Source organism: Mustela nivalis, assembly GCF_964662115.1.
Source record: "Mustela nivalis genome assembly, chromosome: 7".
Lineage (NCBI taxonomy): Eukaryota > Metazoa > Chordata > Mammalia > Carnivora > Mustelidae > Mustela > Mustela nivalis.
The window spans coordinates 64,890,561-64,914,036 of record NC_139026.1 but is presented as its reverse complement, the minus strand read 5'-3'; the positions used below and the strand labels follow the sequence as shown (position 1 = coordinate 64,914,036).

The following is a 23,476-nucleotide window of genomic DNA, read 5'->3' as shown; positions in this document are numbered from 1 at the left end:
TTTGATATGCATTTCCCTGAAAATGAGTTGTGTTGAGCATCTTTTCATGTGTCTGTTGGATCATGGGCAAATATTTTAGGGCAGAAGGGAAGTTAGAAACTTAACTTGATGTATTCAATAATCCTTACCATCCAGAAAGTTCTTTATTATATGACTTTATTATTAACCTTTTGTTCACTATATTTGTTATTGATACATTAAAATAGTCTCTTAACTCAGCAGGAAGACCAGGTCAAATAAGTTTCAACAGTATCAAGTATTTCTTAAAATACACTTGTCCCAAGAACTTTCTCTAACTTCAACTTCAGGACATGGTCTCTTCACTTTTTCTTAATTCTGCTAAAGTTTCTGCATAATGTAATTATGCTGTATTTTTGTACTGTGTATTTCTTTTGTTTTTCACATCTATAATATTTATATGTTCTTTGTGGCTATTTAGTCTGTATATTCATTAAGAACTGACATCCTTATATCTTTGCTTTCTGAAATCACTGTGACTGAATTTAGGCTATTTTCCAATAACTGAATACCAATATCAATTTTTTAAAAATATTTTATTTATTTGTTTGATAGTGAGAAAGAGAGAGAGAGAGCACACACACAAGTAGGGGGAGCAGCAGGCAGAGGGAGAAGCAGACCTTCTGCTGAGCAGGGAGCCTGACGCGGGGCTTGATCCCAGGACCTTGGAATCATGACCCGAGCCGAAGGCAGACACCTAACGACTGAGCCACCCAGGCACCCCCCAATATCAATTTTTAAATTATAATGAGCATCATCTCACTTTAGCTGTTACAGGCCAGAATTAGTGACTCCATTGTCTCTGAATGTAAGGCACTATTTGATTTTCTACATCATTATCTCAAGTTTTCTCTAGTGGGCTTCGGTGGTATAATAATCTTTATCTGTCAACTAAGTGTATTTTTTTTTTCTCTTTTTCTCTCTCTTTAAAAACAAACAAACAAAACAAAAAACAAAAAACCAACAGCTTGATCAAGTCATCCGCCAAAGAAGCCTGTCCAGTTTGGAACTGTTCCTCTCTTGTGCTCAGAAACAGTTAAGTGCGTTAATAGCTACAGAACCAGTTGACATTGAATAAAGAGAACATGACAAGCTAACCCACACTGGCAGTGGATAAATCATTGGACCTCCAAAATACATGCTGTGAAGTATAAAGATGCTTTTGTTTTCCTTCCAAACCTTGGAGAATTGATTTCCACTTCAAGGGTAAACCAAACCAATATTTAGAAGAACTATCACGAGATCTAACTTATTTTCTTTTGTTTTCTCCTTTACATTTACTGTCATTTTCTTAGGAGTAGTAGTTGTCATAGTGCAGCAATGGAAAGTATGATGTGATCTAAAAGCCGTTGAAAATTGCCATGTTACCAAAAGCTAATTAAACTTAATAGCCTCCGGTGGCCTATTATATTGTATTTGGCAAAAAATAGTAACTATCTTTACTTAATGCTTCACAGTGATTCTTGATAAGAGTCTAGAATGTAATCAGACATTTATTTGATTTTGAGGATAGAAACAGCATGGACTTCAGCATCATTTACTTATCTATGTAACTTCAATGTAAAACACTGATATGACAAAGAGTCATTCTGATATTACCAGATCCCTTTTCTGTAGTGGGATCTATGTGTTTTCACTGGTAGCAATTAAAAATACTGAACATTATTACATTAATTCAGCTTAGATCTGATGTACTGCCTAAAGGGGTATGTATGTGATATATGCTTATTTTCGGTTTCTGTTCTTCAAAGCCACTATAAATCAGTGAAATCATTTTTCTTATTAATCATTATCATGAACTTAATCTCCAGAAATATAATAGAACTTAGCCATTTTTAGGAATTCAGGTTCAAATATAAAATATATAAAATCCTTTCCCAGTACTTCAGAATGTACTTAAATCATGAGTAATGTACTTTAATGAGAAATCATGAGTTTTTTTAACATCAAAACTAAAATGCTGTCATTAAAATGTATGCAAATATTTTGTTTTGTTTTCTGAAATGCTTCTATTTCCATGGGCTTTGTACTTTTCTGAGATTTCTCAATGTAATAAAAAGAACTCCAAAAATGTATGTGGTTATTAGTTTTATTTTTTTAATCTTTTTTAAAAATCTTTTTTACTCAAACTTCTATATCCATGGATGATGATGTTTTTAAAATAGACCTCCTCGGATGTGAGGGCGATCTGGCTGCAACATCTCTCACTCCATCGATCACCAGGGTTGATTCTGCTGATCTGGCTGGCTAGGCGGGTGTCCCCTTCCTCCCTCACCGCTCCATGCGTGTCCCTCTGGAAGCTGCGCTCTCAGTCGAAGAGGACGACCTTCCCCAGTAGAGGAGAGGACCGAGAGGACCGTTCTTCGGTCAAGGGTATACGAGTAGCTGCGTTCCCCTGCTAGAACCTCCCTCCAAACAAGCTCTCAAGGTCCATTTGTAGGAGAATGTAGGGTAGTCAAGCTTCCAAGACTCCAGACACATCCAAATGAGGCAGTGCACGTGGCAGTCTGCCTTTCTTAAAAAATAAAAATAAAAATAAAAATAAAGTAAACCTCCTCCTAACCATTTAGAATAATGTTTACCAACAATCTTTAAATGTGGATAACTAATTAGTTTTCTCTTGTAAATTTAAAAAAGAAATTAAAGCAAGTGGGCCACTCACTTGAAATGCAGCCTAGTAAATAGAGGAAGGAGGGCTTTTAATTCAGGAATAAGCCAATAACACAGTGTTAGAGTCCTATTTAAAATCATTTGACTCTCTGTCCTCAAATTTAAAATGATAAGAAATTTTGCAAATCACTAAAACATGAATTAGATGAAAATGAAGCATCGAAGTTCACTGAAACTAAGATCCAGAGAGACTAAGATCCAGAGATAGTAGAAATGTCAAGAAAATGAAATAGTCTACACCGTTTGTTCAGCCCCTACCACCACAGATTGCCTTTTTTTTTCTAGAGTTCCAGCTTTGCTGTTAATTTAGGCTAGTAGTTGTTTGAAGTAATTCGAAACAAATTGATACTGATCAGTCTAGGAGCATTTGCAGAACACCCAGCAAGCACAACTAGAAACTCTTGGACTGCTGTATGGTGCTTCTTTCCCGGAGAGCTGTCCTTAAAGGGAACTAAACATGATCATCTGAGCAAAGAAATGATTATTTGAATACATTAATCCTTCCAGGCTTATTATCTATTCAGTGACGTTCAAGTTCTAGATCTCATTGAGAACTATTCTTTTTTTGCTCTGGTTATCAAAAGGACATAGACCATCTCAGGTCATAGCCAGTGAGAAAATTAAATGCTTAAATATTGTGCCATGACTAAAGGGGAGAGTCTTCCCCTGAATGTGAGCCCAGAGTCTCAAAGAAAAGTAGTCATATGTTTTGTGTGTAAAACTTTCTTTGCCTATTGTATGACTTTCTTAACTCTTTTTATGTAGCATTTTCTACTTTTATATTTAGATGAGTAAGGCACCATCTGAAAGGCTGAGAGTAAGACAGCAGTTTGATTTTTGGAATGATAAAGCCATTTTCAAACTGTGACCCCATTTTTAATAGCATGCTTGAGGGTTCATTAATAGAAAAGTTCTCCCTCCCCTCAGATGAGTATCTTCTTTTTGTGCCAGGTATTTTCACATGTTTTCCCAGGGACCTATAAGGTTACAATATCTAGTGAAGGAGATGAGATATCCACATTTATTAGTGGAAAGGTGTTTACTTGCCGAAAATGACCAGGTGGTGTTAGGATTCAACTCAGAGTTTATGACATGCAGTTTTAGTCTTTCTAGTCTACTGGAGATACCTAATACTGTCTCCATGAGAAGATATCTGGAACTCTCTAGTTCATGTACTCTCCTCACTTTATTTTAATCTTAAGAAGACTACCCCCTCCTACAAACCTAGTTGGAGCTCAGGGCCTGCCACATTCTAACTGTGGAACATCGGACAAGTTGCCTAACCAATTTGAGTCTCAGTTTTCTCTTTGTGAGGTGGAAATAGTGGTTTTTGTAGGCTTTTAGTGAAAATCCAATTAAGCTTTTAAAATGCTCCATAGAGGACACCTGGGTGGCTCAGTTGGAAGCAACAGCCTTCGGCTCAAGTCATGATCCCAGAGTCCTGGGATCAAGTCCCACATCAGGCTCCCAGTTCCTCAGGGAGTCTGCTTCTCCCTCTAACGTTCTTCCCTCTCATGCTCTGTCTCACTGTCTCTTTCTCAAATAAATAAATAAAATCTTTAAAAAATAAAATAAAATGCTCCACAGAGTAGACCTTGCTGGTATGGCCACCAGTTCACAATTATTCCCTTTTCTCTGGGAATCGCCCACAAAATACAGGTGTGGTTGCCCAAAAACAAGTGGTTAAAAAACACTTATTATCCAGTCCCTTGGACCTTGACTGATCCACAAGTGAAGACCGGACCCCAATGGGCCTCCTGTGAAGAATCATCTAGTGAGACCCTTCAACTGCTTTACCCTACGGAGACAGATCCACAAGAACTTCTGAGGTCAGAAGTCCCGTGATCCCTGCTGTGCCTGAGTCCTGGATTCGATGAGATACCCAAATATTCTTCCAGTATGCCAACACCACTTACTTTTTTCCCCTAGTCGAGCCAGAGCCAGTTTCTATTCCGTGCAACCAAAAGAATATTAATCAAGGCAATCCAACCCAGAGCCCAGTGCATAATCCCTGGACACTCGGCACTTGTAAATTCTTCATTTCCTCCACCATACTAATCCGCATCCAAAATGGGAACACTCTTTGATTTATTTTAAGGAATGTTAAAAATATAACTGAACCAAAGCCCCTATTGTCTAACAAAGCCAAGTAAATCACAGATACCTAAAACTATGAACAAACAGTGCCCTATTTAGAAGTTCTCTGTCACTCAGAATCTGGAGTAGAGGTTTAAACTCAGCCCTGCTAAATGCTGATTCATGTTCCAATTCAGCGGAGCCTTGCTCAGTGATTGCTTTGAAATCAAAACCAGAACAATGTCCCTATGATTGGTGTTATTCTGCACTGAGTCAAGTATCTATAATTATAACTTTTTTTTTTAAATCTGGCAGTTAAACTGAACAGAATCAGGAAATGATGTGTACGCTTTAAAGAACAATAAAAGCAAAAGAATTCTCTAGTCACTAATTTAAAAATATAGCTTTTGCATATTAAATCCTAAACAAGAAAAAAAAGAGCCATAGATAAAAACCTGGAGAACATTTCTAAAACTCCAAAGAGAAGGAGAGTCGGATCAAAGCACTCAGCTCCTAGTCTTCTGTTTACATACCGGCAAACAGCTCTACTGTGGCTCGAGAGACTCTACTAACAAGAAGCAGAGAGCCAGCGTGTTCTTAGTCCATGGGCCACTTAACTTGTAGCATCACCACTAGCACCCGATGAAGTGGGCAGAAACTGTACAAGACCTCCCAGCTGTGACTGCCAGAATTGTCTTAAGCCAGGCAAAACTGAAACTATTCCCTTTATTTAAATGAAAAATAAACACGTTTTCCTATACCTAATCTGCCGCAATGCAGAAGCTGTTTGGGCATCAATCATTGCTATATAAACAGAAGGAAAAGCCCTAGTAAGATGTTCTTTGCTGTCCTCCAGGTTTCTGTTTTCTTTTTCTCAGAAGCTTCCATTCTCCACATGTTGATTCCCTTTAAATTTTACCTCTCTCCACCCTGCGTGTTACCTACTGGGCTTTCCCTATGGAGTACTTAGAGAAGCAAATAATAGTTGTGTTAATTGTTTTTATTTCTTTTTTTAATTTTAAATTTTTTGTTTTTATTATTTTATTTTTTAAATTTTTGTAATTGTCATTTTTAATTAATAACGTGTCTTATTTTTGTACACAACTGCTCCTCTTAAAGGGAGAACCCGCATCTGTTTTGTCTATTGTGTCTTGAGGGCATTCCATGGTGCCTAGCCTGTGGTGTGGACTTCCTATATAATTGTGAGTTCATAAATGATTAAATCAATCAAGCAATCGATCATTACACCTGTAATATAATAAATCTCAGTCAAGCACTCAATCACTGTACTTGTAGTATAATAAGTTGACTAATTCCGAGCTGGTAGATTCTGACGACTGATTTAAAGGATTAGGCAAAATTTGCTGTATTTCTAAATGAGGGTTCTGTAGGAGAGTTAGCCTCTCATGAAACAGTAACCAGCCTTCTAGGACTCAACAAAACTTCTCAGTACTCTAAAATGAATTCTGTGCTTCCAAACACTACTGGAATGACTAAATCTCTATATCATAGCAACTCGAACAGCACTCAATCAGTAGAAATGTGCTACCCAAATTTAGAAGATCTTCTAAGAGTGTGAGTTGGGAAGCCCATCTGAAAAATGATGTGTGAAATAATTTCTTATGGTCGTAAGGGGTTCCTGGCCTTAAGACTAAGAAAAAGTTTTCCATTGAGTGGGCTGTAGGGTAAGTATGAGACTCACTGGTCCCAGTTCATGAAGTTTCAGTTACAAAAAGAAAGCAAGAAGAAAGTTGGGAGAAGGGATTGTCCACACAGGATTCTGTGATGGAGAGTAAAAGACCCCAAGGGCCCGGCTGGGGATGTGGTTGAGAAGAGAAGGGAGGGGTTTGGGAGCAGGTCAGGTTGGGAATGTCCAGAGCAATGTGGTATCAGAGTCCTTCTGATTACAGAAGCCAAGAAACATCTGATAGGCTTTTAAAATCTACCTCAGACTCCCAGTTGTGATACAAACTGGTCTTGTATTTTTGAGAAATACAGAGAAATCAAGAAACAAACCCGTTCAAAAGGTAGGAAAACTTGACTCAGTCCTGGCAAACATTCAGTTCTCAGAAGTCTGGGAGCTGATTTAAAAAGAAAACTCTGAAGCCACAGAATGTACAAATCACCGACTTCAACACGGCTCAGATGCTGAGACAGATTATAGAAAATTCCTTGTGGCAAGATCTATAAGTAATGCATTTTGAGCGTTTGCTCCTGAGTGTCGGTACTGTTCCATAAAACGTTAGTAACTGCCGGACACTGTGGAAGGCATTACTTTCTTGGAAACAATTTCCCCTGTGTTCTGTTTTTATCTTTTTTTTTTCGCCTGCTTTTCACAACGGCCCCAAGTGTAAATGTTTAATTTAAACTATAAACATGTTAGACAATGATTCAATTAGTAAAATTGTACTTATTGTCTCAGCTAGTCTTTAGCGATCATTCTGCGTTATAACTTTACAGGCAAACCAATAGTTTTTATGTTTGTGAGCTCTTAGATTGCTAAAGCTAAACAACACAGCTTTTATTTCCTCTTAACACGTTTCTCTTTTTGTCTCAGAAAGCAGGGAAAAAAGACCTTTTACACTTCGTTATCAAAAACTGTCATGTCTGCAGCTGTTCTCTAAAATGAAGTAAACTAGGTAGAAATACCACATCAGACTTTTTTTGGGAAACTCTGGTCTATTGTTTCTAAGCAATCCAGATAAATAACCAGCTGGCTGTAGTTGTCGAAGATGTCAAAGAGTAACATTTGTTCCCTTTTATGTAAGCGAAATTTTTCCAGATTGTCACAGTAATCTACCTAATATAACTCTTTCTTATGGTGGCAGTTCCTCACTTGAAGAAATCTCGTGTTCAGAGAAGGGTTTTCTCCCTATTCCTTATAATTTGTGATGCATACTCTCTATTACACATATGAAGTAGTCTACCAGGCTGGCTGAAAAATTCAATACAACCCATAATGGAGTGTTCGATAGACCTCAATCTTAAATGTAAGAGGGCCGGTGCCCTCCTTGTTTTAGTCTCTCTTTGTGCATGATCTCATCTGATTCCATGGCTTTATATACTGTCTGAATGCTAAAGACCACCGAATTTGTGCCTGCCGGCCAGTTCTCTGAAGCTCAAAGCCCTGTTTTTAGCTCCCTACTTAATATTTCTACTTGGATGTGGTACTTCACTTAGTAAAACTAATGCTCTTCATCTCTAGCCATCCCCTGCCACCCAGAAAATCTTTTCTCTGTCTTTGATAATATTTCCCATTCAATGAATGTCCATTATCATCTCCTCCATTTCTCTTTTTTTTCCTCACTCCTTACTTCAAAGTCAGTCCCGTCCGCTTTACCGGAAGGTTTCTCCTGAGTCTCATCTACTTTTTTCCATTCATTTCATGACTACCTCCCTGACCAAAGCCTTTATCATCTCTTGCCTAGACTTTTGAAATAGTCTCCCCAGTGAGCCCTTGCTTCTTCCCTTCTTGCTCCCGAATGATCACTTCTCCACAATACAGCTCATGATCTCCTGAGACCTAAATTTATTGAACCACCTAATGTCTCTCTGGGAAAATGCATTCATAGTTTCACTTTGGAGGCTAAGAACATAAACAATGTGTAGGAATAGAAACAAGTAACCAGTTGTGGTTTCTGTCATTGGGGCAGGGATCCTAACAGGATGAGGTACAGAGGATAAAAACAAGACTGGTTGAAGACAAGGAGAAGGTTGGTAAATGAATGGCTATGGGTACGTCTGTAACCTGGGAGCCAGCTGGTTCCTTTTTCATCCTCTTTTTTATTGGGCTTCAACTTTGACAGGCCTGCTTCTCTTTACTCTTATTACTTTGCCAAGCAGAGTGTCTCTTCTTGAAGGTTTACTGTGGAACAGAATTCAACATTATAAATAGCCACAGTTTCTTATATAATCCTCTCCGGATTGGTTGGGAATTTTATTCATGATGGTGGGAAAAGTGGAAGTAGAAAAGGTACCCCTTTTCTCTAGCCCTTGAGGTAATCATACATCTTATCCTCAAGAGTTGTGTATGCTAGAAAAGAACATGCAGCTTCAGGTGATTCCGTGCTTTTTCTTACTGAGTTAAGGTGTAAAGTAAATAGGATGTAGGTTCAGGGTGATGAAGGAATAGCTGTGGCTTGGGGCGCAAAGGACCGACATTTTCTCAGCCTTGATGAGTCTCCTAAGGAGGAGAGACGGGCTTCTCAGCCCTCATGAAAAGTGTATTTTCTCTTTTTTCTCTTTGCCCGTGGCCCCACCCTCCTGCCATTATGAGGCCTACTGACAAATAACAAGGAAGGAAGCATTAATAAGATGGGACTGGTATGGTCGTGAGGGAAGGGAAAAGGCGAAATCCAAGGGATTCCAAACCAGAGCAGTAGAAAAGAGCCATCTCATTCGTGGCCTTACTGCCTGGCTTGGGTGCCCGTTTCAGCCTGTCCTTTGCGGAATAGCTATTCTAACTAGCATAATTCAGTCGACTAATAGGAATACTTGAGAGATGGAATGTGTCGGTTAACCTGGCCAATCAGGTTGGCTTCAGCAAGCTGAGATCACTGTCAGGCGGCGGTGCTTTATTCCTTCATGAAACTGAGAACATGGGACTACACGTTTGGAGAGATTCCATTCCCATGAAGAAGTGAAAACAAAGATGGGAGTAAAGGCACAAGATGCTCCTACGTTTTGTTCTCTAGGTATTTTTACAAACCTCTTAAAGAATAAGAGAAAATAAAGAGGAAGACTGTATCTTGGTATGCCCGATGAGAAAGAAAAATTATAATTGGATACCTTTACTGTCAATCATTTAGCAGTGCTTCCTGACAGAAGGTGTGGAGATGATGGAAACTGTGTATTACACGTGAATTGTGTAATATGGTAGCTACTAGCTGTTTGTGACTCTTGAGCTCTTGAAATGTGGCTAGAGTGCCTGAGAAAACTAAATTATTTTATTTTAATTAATTTTAATTTAAATGTGTATAGCCATCTGTGACTAGTATCTACCCTATGGGAGAGAGTGAATCTAGAAATTCCCTTCTTTAACATAGATTTGTTTCCCTCCACCTTTTTTTTTTTTTTAATTTTTTTAAATTTATTTGAGAGAGAGGGAGAGATCACAGGTAAGCAGAGAGGCAGGCAGTGAGAGGGGGGAAGCAGGCTCTTCGCTGAGCAGAGGGCCCGATGTGGGGCTCGACCCCAGGACTCTGAGATCATGACCTGAGCTGAAGGCAGAGGCTAAACCCACTGAACCACCCAGGTGCCCCTCCCTCCACCTTTTTTAAGATTGGGAGTCTGCATGTCACCAGTACAAGGGCACGTGAAACACTCTTAAGGAAAGGTATGTCACTAATGAAAGGCTAGGATTCCATGCTGTTGATAGGTTATTTAATTTTATCATGAGTAAAGGGTAAAAGGGACCTTATTGAGTAACCCATCTGACCAATGTATGACTCTTGGAAAAGAAGGAACATTTCTAGTTTAGTGCTGCAAGTAGAAGGGAGTTTTCTGATCTTTGGCCCAAATTATCCTCAAAATCAGAAACAAATCTTCTGAATTTGAGGAACTACTATAGAATCAGTCTTGGTTTGCTTTGAGCATGATAAGGATCAAAATGACTTTCATTTAAAAGCTAAACACTTCGAACAACCTCATTATTCACTTAATTTAGAACAATTCAAATTAGTCATTATTCAGAAATTGAATAATATGGATTCAGGCTTCCAAAATGGATTTTTGATTCATGAGAAAGAATGTCTCAGTTATGAGTTCTCAAAAATATTTTTTTCACACCCTTTTTCCAATCATAGAGTTTGTTGAGAGGTAGCTTTGCACTTAAAAATAATTTATTGAGCTCTATGATGTGCCACGCATTGTGCTAGACATATTTGAGCCACTTAATGCTTTTAACAGTTCTTTGAAAGGAGAGGAAACCAAAGCTGACAGAGGTTCAGCAACTCACCAGTGATCACAGCTTGTAAACTGTGGAGCTGAGTTCCAGCTCAGGACCGCCTGATGCCAAAGCCATGCTTTTCAGAAGGGGAGCTATTTCCTTTTGCCAGCCACATTCGCCTCTTTTATTTAATCTAGCCACTCAATCTGTTTGGATTCACTTTTGTAATATATCTCCTTTGAAAGGATGCTGATGATCTTTCTCAGTACAAGCTCGAGGCCCAGCCTCTTGGCAACCGGACTGTGCTGAGTGGTACATCACCAGAGCCTGCAGTAAACGCTGTGGCTTCTTGCAGTGTTAGGGTTTATGCTGATGGGGCGAAGTGGTGGGAAGATCATTTCCCTTCTAAGCCAAATTCCATTTAATTGCTATTGTTTACCTGGTGGGGAAAAGATTTATGTTCCCCAGCTCAAGCATATCAATACTACCGAATACTGTGATGTAGCCTACAGTTTACACAGGTTAACCCATATGAAAGCCTGTTTGGGATAGAAAGGACAGATGAGCTCAAGTACATGTAACAATACAGGTTCTTCCAAAAAACATCTCTTCTCCCACGTTCTAATCAACTCTCAAGGGAAACCATCGGTCCAAATCAATAACTTAATACGTGATGAGCTTTATTACATTTGCAGCGTAGAAAAATAGAAATGGCTGTACAAAGTAATTCAATTCTGTTCTAAATCTCAGACAAAGATCACAATGCAGAGCCAAGGATCACTAGCTGCTTTCCTCAGATTTTACCTATTAACTGTAACTGATATAGCCCACCAGTGATATTAACATCAGAAATTACATCACGTATTTAGTAATTTGGAAATACCCAATATTGTTCCCATTGCAAAACTTTACTGAGAGAAGATTTCGTCCCTTTCATGATTTATCACAGTTTATGCAGGACAGAGCCAGGCTGTCTGGGTTCAAGTCTCACATTCATCATTTACCAGCTTAGTATTTAACCTTGCCCTGCCTCAGTTTCCTCTGTTTTAGAAAATTCCATAAGGTTGTTGGAAGGTTAATACATGTGAAGCCATTAAAACAATGTCTGACCCATAAAGGTTCATGTTCTATAGTCATAAAGGGAAAAAAAAAAAAGGTGCTGTTTACATGTTCTTTAAAATATCTCATTATCATTATTTTCTGTTAATATTTTTGGTAATACTTTTCATATTGATAGAATGTCATTTTTTAGCTTTTAAAAATACATGTGTTATGTTGCTTCATTTGTCCTGGATGCTAGTTTTTCTTTTCTGTGAAACCATGTCTTAATTTATTTGAAAAGTATTTATGATCTGTCATCTTTCAGCCAGATGTCCCATTAGCTTCTAAGAAGCTTAGAATTCTGCAAAACATCTTCAGAGAGCAAGCATAATAATGCTTTACTGAATGACTTTTTCTTCTGGTGGTAGCAAATATTTTGAGAATTCAAAAATGCTCTTTCCTTCAACTGTTCTCTAAAATTAAACTGAGCCTCTGACCACAATGCAGCCTCCATATTTCACTATTAGGACTATCTCAGGTATGTTTACCTTCAACAGAGTTGGTTCCTTTGTCTTCCCCCCCCCCCCCTTTCCCCACTCCCTTCCTCCCCTTCTCTTCCCCCGGTCTGCTGCATGCCTGTCTACTCTGAAGAGTGGTGACAAATACTAATCTGAACTAGACCACAGTCATATGAAGTCAGATGGAGAACTTGGCCTTGTCTCAAACCTAAAGCAGAAGGGAAGGGTGGAAACTGCTGTCTTGTAAATAGCGAGCCACCCAGAGCGTGAGCCCTGAAAACATGTAAATAACACTACGTCCCATATGCTTTATTCCTCAATTTTGTCATGCTACCTTTGCCAGCTAGTTTGAGTACGATTTGCAATGTTATTTTGTTGAACATTTTTTTGACAATTTGAGTACAGTTTTGAATGTAATATTAAATCCTCTTCTGGCTTGGCAGATTGCAAAATTGCACGCTCTGTCTACACATCAAATCCTAGCTCTGGAGGGGAATTCAGACTTGACCTAGTCCAGCACATACAGAAAGTATTGCATTTGAGCTCTCCCGTAGCAGATGATATTTCAAATAATCCTAAATGACAATCATATAAGATTAATTATGATATTAAAGATGCTTTTACCAAAAAAATTACACTTAAGCTTGGCTTCCACTTATAAATTCATTCAATTTCTTCTTCTCATTGAAGGATCGCTAGCCAACTCCAATGGCTGGACCAGTAAGTCTGATCACACCTCTGTGACTAAGGAGGAAACGATCATAAATTATGTTAGCAATTTAGTTCTAAATTCCTTGTGTCAGCTTTATGTATCAGACTTGGGACCAGTCACTTTTTAATCCATGAGGGATTCTAGAGAATTATCAGCTCAATCCTAGCCACCATTTTATAGAAATTCTGGGATAACCAGAAAGGACACTGGCGCAATACTTCAAGCTTTGGCCTAGCATGACTTTAAATCATACTTACATTATGTTATTACATTTTTCTAAGAATTCCTTAAGGAAAAAATGTATATGATCAAAGGAAGGGAAAATTGCTTTAATCAAAGTCCACAAGATTGTAGACCATATACTTGGTGACGGAATGAAGACTTACCTCAGAACACCATTTCATCAGCTTCCCTTTGGGCTTTCTATCATCCCAGGTTCTATTGTTATTTTGTTTTTTTAATTTAAATATAGACGGACAAACAAAAGATAGATTGCTTTAAAATATCAGCTACATGGCATTTTAAAGTTGTTTTAAAACAAACTCACATCGATCTTAAAGTTAGCTTCAGTGAAATTAAAAAATACATTCAACCTGGGATTCTCCTTCACGATCAGCATCTAAGATCTGTTATTCTTTTATGATCAAGTAGTTTCTTCATCAATTTGTTTATATTTATGTTTCTTCCCTCTTAAAAGAAGCTTTTTGCTCTGTTATATATTTCCTTGGAAACCATTTAATCTGTACGGTATAGACTTCTCTTCTGATTCTAGCCAGTTCTCCTCTGTTTCTGGGGCACCGGGTAGATTATATTTTCCTAAACCACAGCAGTGAGGTGGAGCAGCACCACGGTACTAACAGGCTTCATCATGGGCTTCACAGAAGTGATGTGTACTGTGTCCAGGCCAAAACATTTAACTGCTGCCGCCAGCCCCGATCTGCCTTCCCGTGCTGAGCAGCAGAGGCATCGACCTTGTGCTGACATTGGGGATCTACATCTTAGAGCTGCCCCTGAAGGACAGGTGGCTTGGAGGGTCTCCTACATCCACAAGTGATTTTAAAGGAAGGAGAACTAAACCTTTTGTTGTGTAAGTCACTGAGTTCTGGGAGTTTTCTATTATTGCCACATAGCCTGGTCTATCTTAATTAGACAAGATAAGACAAGCCTTAGGAGAAAGTCTGGCCTGTTTACATTATGACTTCCTTGAGTGTCTTATCAAGACCTAACTGGGACACAAACACTATAAGTATACAACCTTTTGCACTCAAATTGCTATAGAACTACTTCCTGGGGTTATGTTTAACCATTCAAAGTTGGAAAATTGGACTAAAACCTTTTTCTCTTGCCAAAAATATGTGTGAATCTAAAAATGTTGTGGGTGTGCATGCACATGCACACACATACACACTGGGTGTGTGTGTGTGTCCTGCATTGTCGTGCATTTAGTGTATATGAAAGTTTAAGGGCAGAGAGAGAAAGATACAAGTCACTACATTCTTCCGTGGATCTTTCACTAAGTTCCAAAATCCAGTGCAGTTGTGGTCTATCTGCCACTCTCTTGCACAGAATAAAAAATGGCTCCCAGATCATGGAAAAAATGGCATAATTCACTTCCAGCTAGTCTGTAACTAGTAATTTCCCTTTTCTTTCTTTTGAAGGATGGGTTGAAATTGTCTGAAACGAAGTAGTGCAAGAAGAAAGAAACTGTTGCCATCCAATTTTATGTATACATTGTATTCCATTGTATTGACAATTCTTTGTACTAAGCAAGTCAAGGGCAGGTTCTGTTAAGTTACTGTGACTGCCAGAAAACTGCCAAGCAATCAAGTAGATGTTTCTTGGTCGCACCTGAGCCTGTCTCTGGCCGAGGTTTACCCCTGGGTGCTGATAAACATACACTTTGCACTTTATGTGGGTGAAAACACTAATTAATGGAAAACCTGGGCTTAGCTTTTCTTCATTTAGCTGAATAATCTAGCTCTTGAAATTATCGATACTAAAGATATAATTATTAGTGTTTCTATTGTACCTTTCATGACTAAGGTGTTTTTATTTTGCATGCATTTCATTCCTAGGATACCTGCTCGGAGTAGCTAGTGGTGTAATGCTACATGCTAAGAATGTAAAATGCGTTCACTTCTCTAAGACACGCAGGAATCATGTAAACAAACTACCATCCAAACTCCTGTCTGTGCTCTGATGGCAGACGTCACTTTTTTAATACAAAAAATCCTTTTTGCAAATATTTTTCTTTATAAAATATTCTTTTTTAAAGCCACAAGGATTCAAAACTCCAGGTTACTCTTGGAATTGCCTACATGATCTTTGCAGCATTTCTGGAGTCGGTGGCTCACATGCATCCGAATCCCCGGGGGATCCTTGTGAAAAATGCAAGTTCTTGGTTTTCTACCTAAATGTTCCAAATCAGAATCTTCTGAAGCGGGCTTCAGAAATTTTCATTTTTAACTAATTTTTCAGATGATTCTAATACACAATAGAATTTGAGAGCTCCTACTGAAACAGTAACGACCATTATTCCTGAGCACTGGGAGAACATCTTTAAACCATTACAGAGATTACTCTGGCTTTATCAAAGCAACACCTCAGTAAGCCCCTTTATGTTTAACCTCCTCACCTCTAACAAGCATCTGAACAGCAAATTAAGTTTAGCTACTGGTAGGAGCCAAGAAGTTGTAAATGGTCAATGAACAGCTGAAGGATAATTTTTTCTTAATTTGAAGTATAATTTGAAGAAACTGAACATCAGTATCCTAATGGGTTGTTTTTAAATGACACTGAATGCTGCCTTCAGGAAATATTTAAAAATTGTGAATTTGGAGGCTGATGCTAAGGAAGAATTTGAAAGTACACAGGAAGAGGTAGCAGGTGGCTAGTGGGGAAGTGAGGCAGGAGACTGTCTATCACTGGATGGAAAGAAGAGAAAGAGGGGTGTGGAGAGCAGCATTTGAAAACAGAAAATAACCTTTGCACACATTCTTTAAACCCAAGGTTAAGTGGTAGTATCCTGTTTTGCAGTTACGAATTTGAGTCACAGAGAAGTTCCATGAGTTGCCAAAGGTCAGTCGGTTAGTCAATGGCAGAACCAACCATACTCCAATGACTCCAAACCCACGGCTTTTTCCACCTCATTATATTGCATTTTCTTTTGTTTTAAGCCTTCCAAATAGTTTTCAGCCCATCTGAGGGTATCCTATCTAAGTCAATTTGAATTAATGTGGCAGGACCTTGGGCAACCACATCAGTGTTTTTTGAGCCTTTCTTACTGTTTTTTTCCCTTCACAATAATTACAAACTGCTGTGTTTTAATTACAGTGACTTTTAGGATGCTCCAGATTTCTTCCAAACAGTTGGTTTTTGTATTTTCTGCCTCTACCTTTTCATCACAGGAATCCTAAACTCTCCTGTACCCTAGTGGAATTTTCCCCTAAGAAGAAACTCTGACTGATATAGTCCATCTGAATGGCAAGATGGAGGAGCACAGAAATAGACTCTCCAGAATATAAGGTGTAAATGCTTTCAGGAAGCGCCCCTGGGTTGAAAGCAGTATAAAGCAATATTCTTTTCAAAGCCAGTTGGGAGGAGTTTACAAGCAAGAAACAATGTGGTCTACGTGAAAACAATAATTCTGATTCCCATGTATCATCTGTGTGTTGCACAACTCTGTAAATTATTCATAGAAACAGAATTTAGGAAAAGGAAGTAGCTCTGCAATGTGCTGTGACTAGAGAATCACTGCGCATCCCTTACTCGGCTGATGGTTTGAATTGATGTTTGTTTATGAAGAAATATAGTGCAGCTGTAACAGGATGGCCCCTTCTAGAACACAAAAAGAAAATAGATAATTATGAAGGCAGCAGTGCCTTTTCCATAAGTGACTCAGGAAGCAGCTTTTTCTTCCTATTAAGAGTTACCTCCCAATGGTATATTTAGTAAACAGAAGAGTTTTTTGAGTTTATATTTGTTTCCGAGCCATCCCTAATTGCTACTCCCCTGAGACAGAGGTCTCCTTCCTCCTCCTCACTGTGTCACTGCCAACTTTTCAGAGGATTCTGTAGAAGAAGAGATGGTCAAGAAGAGATAACAGGGCCTCACTTCTATTCATAGTTCTGTCATTTCTCTTTCTTCTTTCTTTCTCTTTTTCTTTTTATCTTCCTTTCTTTTGAGGTATAATTGACATGTAAAAGTCTATACGTATTTAATGTTTACAGCTTGAAGAGTTTGGAGTAAGTATATACCCATGAAACCATCACCATCCTCTAGGCCATAGACATGCCCATTGTGGCGCAAGTTTTCCTTCCACCTACTTTGTAAGAATAATAATGATATCTTTATTATAATCATCATCATCATCTACTACCATATAATAGATCTCTTGAACTTGTTTATTTATATAAATGAAACTTTGTAACCTTTAATTATCACTTCCTCATATCCCCTTAGCCCTAGCCCCTGACAACCACCAATATACCCATTGTTTCTCTGAGTTTGACTATTTAAGGTATTACATGTAAGTGAGATCATACAGTATTTGTCTTCCTGTGTCTGTCTGACTTATTTCACTTAGTCACTGTCTCCCAGGTCTATCCATGTTGTTACAAATGGTAGGATTTTCTTCATTTTTTAAAGCAGAATCATATTCCATTGTATATACATACTATATTTTCTTTATCCATTCACCTATCATTGGATATTTAGGTAGTTTTCTGTATTTTGGCCATTGTGAGTAACACTGAAATGAACATGGGAGTGCAAAGTATCTCTTTGAAATCCTGATTCCAATTCCTTTGAATAAATACCAAGAAGCAAGATTGCTGGATTTTGATGGCAGTTCTATTTTTTTTTTAAGATTTATTTATTTATTTGACAGACAGAGATCACAAGTAGGCAGAGAGGCAGACAGAGAGAGAGGAGGAAGCAGGCTCCCTGCTGAGCAGAGAGCCCGATGTGGGGCTCCATCCCAGGACCCTGGGATCATGACCCGAGCCGAAAGCAGAGGCTTTAACCCACTGAGCCACCCAGGCGCCCCGGCGGTTCTATTTTTAATGGGTTTTTATTTGTTTGTTTGACCATCCACTTAATATTCTCATAGTCCAAAAAAATTCTGTCAGATTAAGTCTTTCCAGACAGGATACTATATCCACCTCAGTTTCTAACCTTATTTCTTGTCCCAAGTTTTACTTTTCTATCCTAGATACAATGTCCTTCTTTCTTCCTTTACTCTTTGAAAGCAAAACCTACTTTTGGGAGACTTTACTCATCCACAAAGGTTATCACCCCAGGATTCATTCACCAAATTCATTAAATTTCTTAATGTCTAAGCTTATTCTTGGAACCACTAAGAATTAGAACATAAACACATCAAAATTTGTGAGCTGCAACTAAAGTGGTGCTTAGAATGAAATTTATTGCATTGAATGCATGTATTTAAAAAGGAAAGATATAAAATCAGTAGTCTAAGTTGCTATCATAGGAAACTAAAAATAGAAGACAAAGTTATGTCCAGAGTGAACAAAATGGAAAAAAAAAAAAAGGATTAGAGGAGAAATCAATGAATTTGAAAACAGGAAATCAATAGAATAAAATAAATCGACAAAATGAAAAGCTAATTCTTTGAAAAGATCAATAATACAATAAGCTTCTATTCTGGCTAACTATGAAATAGGGAGGACACAAATTACTAACATCACAAATCGAAGGGGGAACATGACTACAGATCCTGTGGATATTGAAAGGATGCTAAAGAAAACTATCAATAACCCTGTGTTCACAAATATGATAGTATGGATGAAATGGACCAATTCCCTGAAAGACACAATTTGCCCAGATTGACATAAGTAGGAATGGACAATCTGAACAAGCCAATATCTAGTTAAGAAATTCAACAAATAATTAATAACCTTCCAAAACAAAGAGTACCAATTCCAGATGGACTCACAGTGAATTCTACCAAACATTAAAGAAAGAAATTATACATTTCTCTACAATCTCTTTCAGAGGATAGAAGCACAAGAAATACTTTCTAGTTCATTCCAAGAGGCCAACATTATCCTAATACCAAAACCAAACAAAGACATTACAAGAAAACTATAGACCAGTATCTCTTGTGAACATAAATGCAAAAATCCTCAACAAAATATTAGCAAATTGAACCCCAAAAAGTTCGGAAAGAAACACGATGACCAAGTGTGATTTATCCCAAGTATGCAAGGCTAATTCAACTTTTGAAAGTCAATTAATATAATCTTCACATTACATGCTATTGTTAATATCCCCATCGATCATATCAGTAGATGCAGCAACAGCAGTAGACAAAATCCAACACACATTCATCATAAAAACTCTCAGCAAACTGGGAATAGAGGGGAATTCCTTCAACTTGATAAATATTTACGGTAAACCTGGAGCTAACATCACACTTAATGGTGAGCAACTCAAATTCTTCTGACTAGGGTCAGGTACAAGGCCTAGATGTCCTCAAAGTCTCAACCACTCCTTTCAGCATTGTAGTGGAAGTCCTGGTTGATGCAACAAGGCAAGAAAGAGAAATAAAAGGCATACTGCTTGGGCAAGAAGACATAAATCTGTCTTTGTAGGAAATCTGAAAGAATCACCAAAACCTCCTGCAACTAATAAGCAATTCCAGCAAGGTCATAGTATGCAATTTCAATATACAAAAGTAAACAGGTGGAATTTGAAATTAAAAACACAATACCATTTATATCAGCACCCTCCCAAAGTGAAATCCTCGGGTTATAACTCTAACAAGTAAGTAAAAATCCATATGATATGAAGGAAACCATAAAAATCTGATAAACTAAATAAAGAAAAACTAAATAAAAAGAGATACTTCATGTCATAGAAGAGTCACATTGTCAAGATGTCTGTTCTTCCCATTTGATCTATAGATTCAATACAATCCCAGTCAAAATCTCGGTAAGTTTACTTTATAGATATGGATAAATTAATTCTAAAGTTTACATGAAGAAGCAAAACATCCCGGTTAGCCAACTCAGTATTGAAAGAGAAGAACAGGGGCACCTGGATGGCTCAGTGGGTTAAGCCTCTGCCTTCAGCTCAGATCATGATCCCAGGGTCCTGGGATGGAGCCCTGCATCAGGCTCTCTGATCAGCAGGGAGCCTGCTTCCTCCTCTCTCTCTGCCTGCCTCTCTGCCTACTTGTGATTTCTCTGTCAAATAAATAAATAAAATCTTTTAAAAAAGAGAGAGAGAGTACACAAAGATCGGGGACTTACACTAGCATCTTCAAGACTCACAATAAAGCTACAGTAACAAGACAGTGTGGGATTGGCAAAAGAATATACAAATTGGTCAATGGAACAGAAAAAAAAAACCAGAAGTAGACCCTCAGAAATACAGTCAACTGATCTTTGGCAAAGGAGCAAAGGCAATAAAACAGGAAAAAAGATTTTTTTTTCAATGAATTTTGCTGACACAACTAGATATCCACAGGCAAAAAAAAAAAAAAAAAAAAAAAAAAGTGTCTAGACATAGGCCTTACTCTCTTTACAAAAATTAACTCAAAATGGATTACAGATTTAAATGTAAAAATAAAAAACGATTAAACTCCTAGGAAATAGCATAAAAGAAAACCTAGGCAAACTTGGAGTAGTGATGGCTTTTTAGATAAAACACCAAAGGCATGATCCATGAAGGAAATAGTTGATTAGCGGGAATTCATCAAAATTGAAAGCTTCTACTCTGTGAAAGACAACATTAAAAGAATGAGAAGATGAGCCACAAACCGGGAGAAAATAATTTGGAAAATAAATGGTCCTGCATAAAGGACCATTACCCAAAATATATAAAGACCACTTAGAACTCAACAACAAGAAAACAAACAATGCAATTAAAAAGAGTTTAACAGAAGATGCATAGACAGCAAAGAAGCATATGAGAAGATGCTCTACATTCTTTTCTTCAGAGGAATGCATACTAAAACAACAATGAGATACCACTGCACACCATGAAAATAGGTGGAACATTGACAATGTCAAATGCCGACAAGGATGTGGAGAGCATTCATGGCTGGTGGGAATGCAGTCACTTTGGAAGGCAGCTTCGTGGGTTCTTACAAAGCTGAGCATACTCTTGCCAGAGAGTCCAGCGGCTGTGTTCCTTGGTATTTATCTGAAGGAGTTCAAAACTCACATCCACGTAACAATGTGCATGGGGATGTTTATAGCAATTCGACTCATAATTGTTAAAACTTGGAAGTAAACAAGATGTCTTTCAGTAGGTAAGTGGATAAATGGTAGTAGATCCAGACAATGGAATACTATTCACCGCTAAGAAGAAATGAGCTGTCAAGCCATGAAAAGACACGAAGGAAATTCCAACACATATTATTAGGTGAAGGAGCCAATCTGAAAAGGCTACATACTTTATGATTTCAACTATGTGACATTCTGGAAGAGGCAAAACTATGGAGACAGTGAAGAGATCAGTGGCTGTGGGGTGGTGAAGGGGAAGGGAATGTACAGCACAGAGGATTTTTAAAGCAGTGAAAATACTCGGTACAATATTCTAGTGATAGATCAATATTATTATACATTTGTCTAACCCACAGAATGTACAACACAAAGAGTGAAACCTACTGTAAATTGTGGACCTTGGTGATTCTGTATCGACATAGGTTCATCAATTACAGCAAGTGTACCCTCCGGTGGGGGATGTTTGTAATCAGGGAGGCTGTGTGTGTGTTGCGGGGTGAGGGGGTCAGGGGGTCATGGGACATCTCTGTACCTTCCTCCCAATTTTGCTGTGTATGCTGACTGAAATAAGTCAAGCAGCGAGATTCAATTACCATATGGCTTTACTTACTTATCAAGCATAAGGAATAGCATGGAGGACACTGGGAGATGGCAAGGAGAAGTGAGTTGGGGGAAATTGTAGGGGGAGATGAACCCCTACAAACTTTGTAGTTTGGACTCTGAGAAACAAACTGAGAGTTTTGTGGGGGAGGGGTGTGGGGGGGTTGGGTGAGCCTGATGATGGGTATCATGGAGGGCACGAATTGCATGGAGCACTGGGGGTGGTGCATAAGCAATGGATCTTGGAACACTGAAAAAAATTAAATTTTAAAAACTGCTTTAAAAAAATTAAGTCTTTTATATAGAGAAAAGAAAAAAAATAAAAACCTAAACTATAAACTTTGTAATGCTGCTTCCTTAGCCTAACAGAGTCTGGTATAGCTTTTAATTTTTTACTTTTTAAAAAATTTTTATTATGACATTCAGTTAGCCACTGTATCGTACATAATTAGTTGGTGACAGCTTTGATTCTACCCCCTGAACCGGCCTAATTAAGCTCTCACACAGAGGTTGCCCCTCTGGCCAGTCTCTGTGGGGTAGCCAGGCTTCAGCTCAGAGCCATTCCTCCTTCAGGCCCTCCCAATCTCTGCAAAGGTGGCCGAATGACAGTCTGTACCAACGCAACCACTGAAGAAATGCTTTAGTTCAGTTAATAAATTAAGAAATGTTAGTGTACCCTTAATAATATGATCATCTGACGATGTTATAAAATCACTCTTGCTTTCCCTGTGTCAGGAGGAGTCGGTAAGGCCAGAAGATTGTGTTGGGATGTGGATAAGGTTTGAAGGAGGTGTGCTGAAATTTGACAAAGATATTTGAAAAAGGAGCTTGGATGTTGTTATCATTTAAAATTGATTGTGAAGGGGGAACAGCCCTTCCCGACTTTTCAGGCTGCCTTCCTTACGGAGGGAGGCTTCACCAGGGTAACCTCTGCGTCACTCTGTCCTTCTCCCCGTGGGAGATGAGCTTCCACCTGAGAACCTGCCTCCACGCTTCCTGGGAGGCAGTTTTCTCCCTGCCAGTGACAGGCCTGCCTCAGGCACCAGGACCCACTCAGTCAACACCATGACACTCAGTGGCCTCTCATCCTGTTTGTCTTCCAACTTCATTAGTGACTGGCCTTTATATCTGCTATTCCCATGTCGGACTTTTCAAAGTTGTGTATCAGTCTCACGTGGCAGCAAGATGCTCTTTATGGGGTCCCTGACCCTGCAAGTCTCCAACGTGCACTGAATACTTCTTGGGAATCTAGTAAATGCCACACATCAGCCTACACGATGGGAATAAAAAGGCTAGAAGAAGTCCGGATATTTCTCACGGTTAATACTTTGTATGGGGTAGAACGGAGAGTAGGTGGCTCTTCCTGCAATCACACATAAAGGGATGAGAGTAAGAGGGTCTGTGGTTCCCCGGTCAGTGGTACAGATTTGGAAGAATGAAGGAAAATCAGAGGAGAGAGATCCGGGCTGGAGGGCCTCAGAGGGGCAGTCGGCGCACTTCCAAAGTGCAGTGTGCTATTCATGGGAAACTAAGCACATCAGGCTGGTTCTATTGCAAATGTGTATTTATAATTACATCCTGTAAGTAACCAAAAACTCTATCATTACCCTAAAAAATGTGGAACCTGCCGGGGCAGCCTCAGCATCAGCACGTTCCGTCTCACCCGCCAGGCGGCCTGCACGACTGGTGGCCAAGTTCACAA

At 38.7% G+C, this 23,476-nt stretch overlaps 1 protein-coding gene across 7 annotated transcripts in view; it reads left to right on the top strand.

Annotated features, from left to right (window-relative positions):
• CCDC91 (coiled-coil domain containing 91) overlaps positions 1-23,476 on the top strand; it is a 367,817-nt gene that overhangs the window by 328,234 nt on the left and 16,107 nt on the right. For 4 of the 7 annotated variants that reach the window (XM_082739672.1, XM_082739673.1, XM_082739677.1 and 1 more), the window contains one exon: positions 986-2,089. The exons of the other annotated variants lie outside the window; for them this stretch is intronic. In XM_082739672.1, coding sequence (XP_082595798.1) covers positions 986-1,096 — 111 coding nt within the window. In that variant the 3' untranslated portion in view covers positions 1,097-2,089. Of the gene's footprint in view, positions 1-985; positions 2,090-23,476 lie in introns of those variants that run through there. 7 annotated transcript variants of the gene reach the window in all.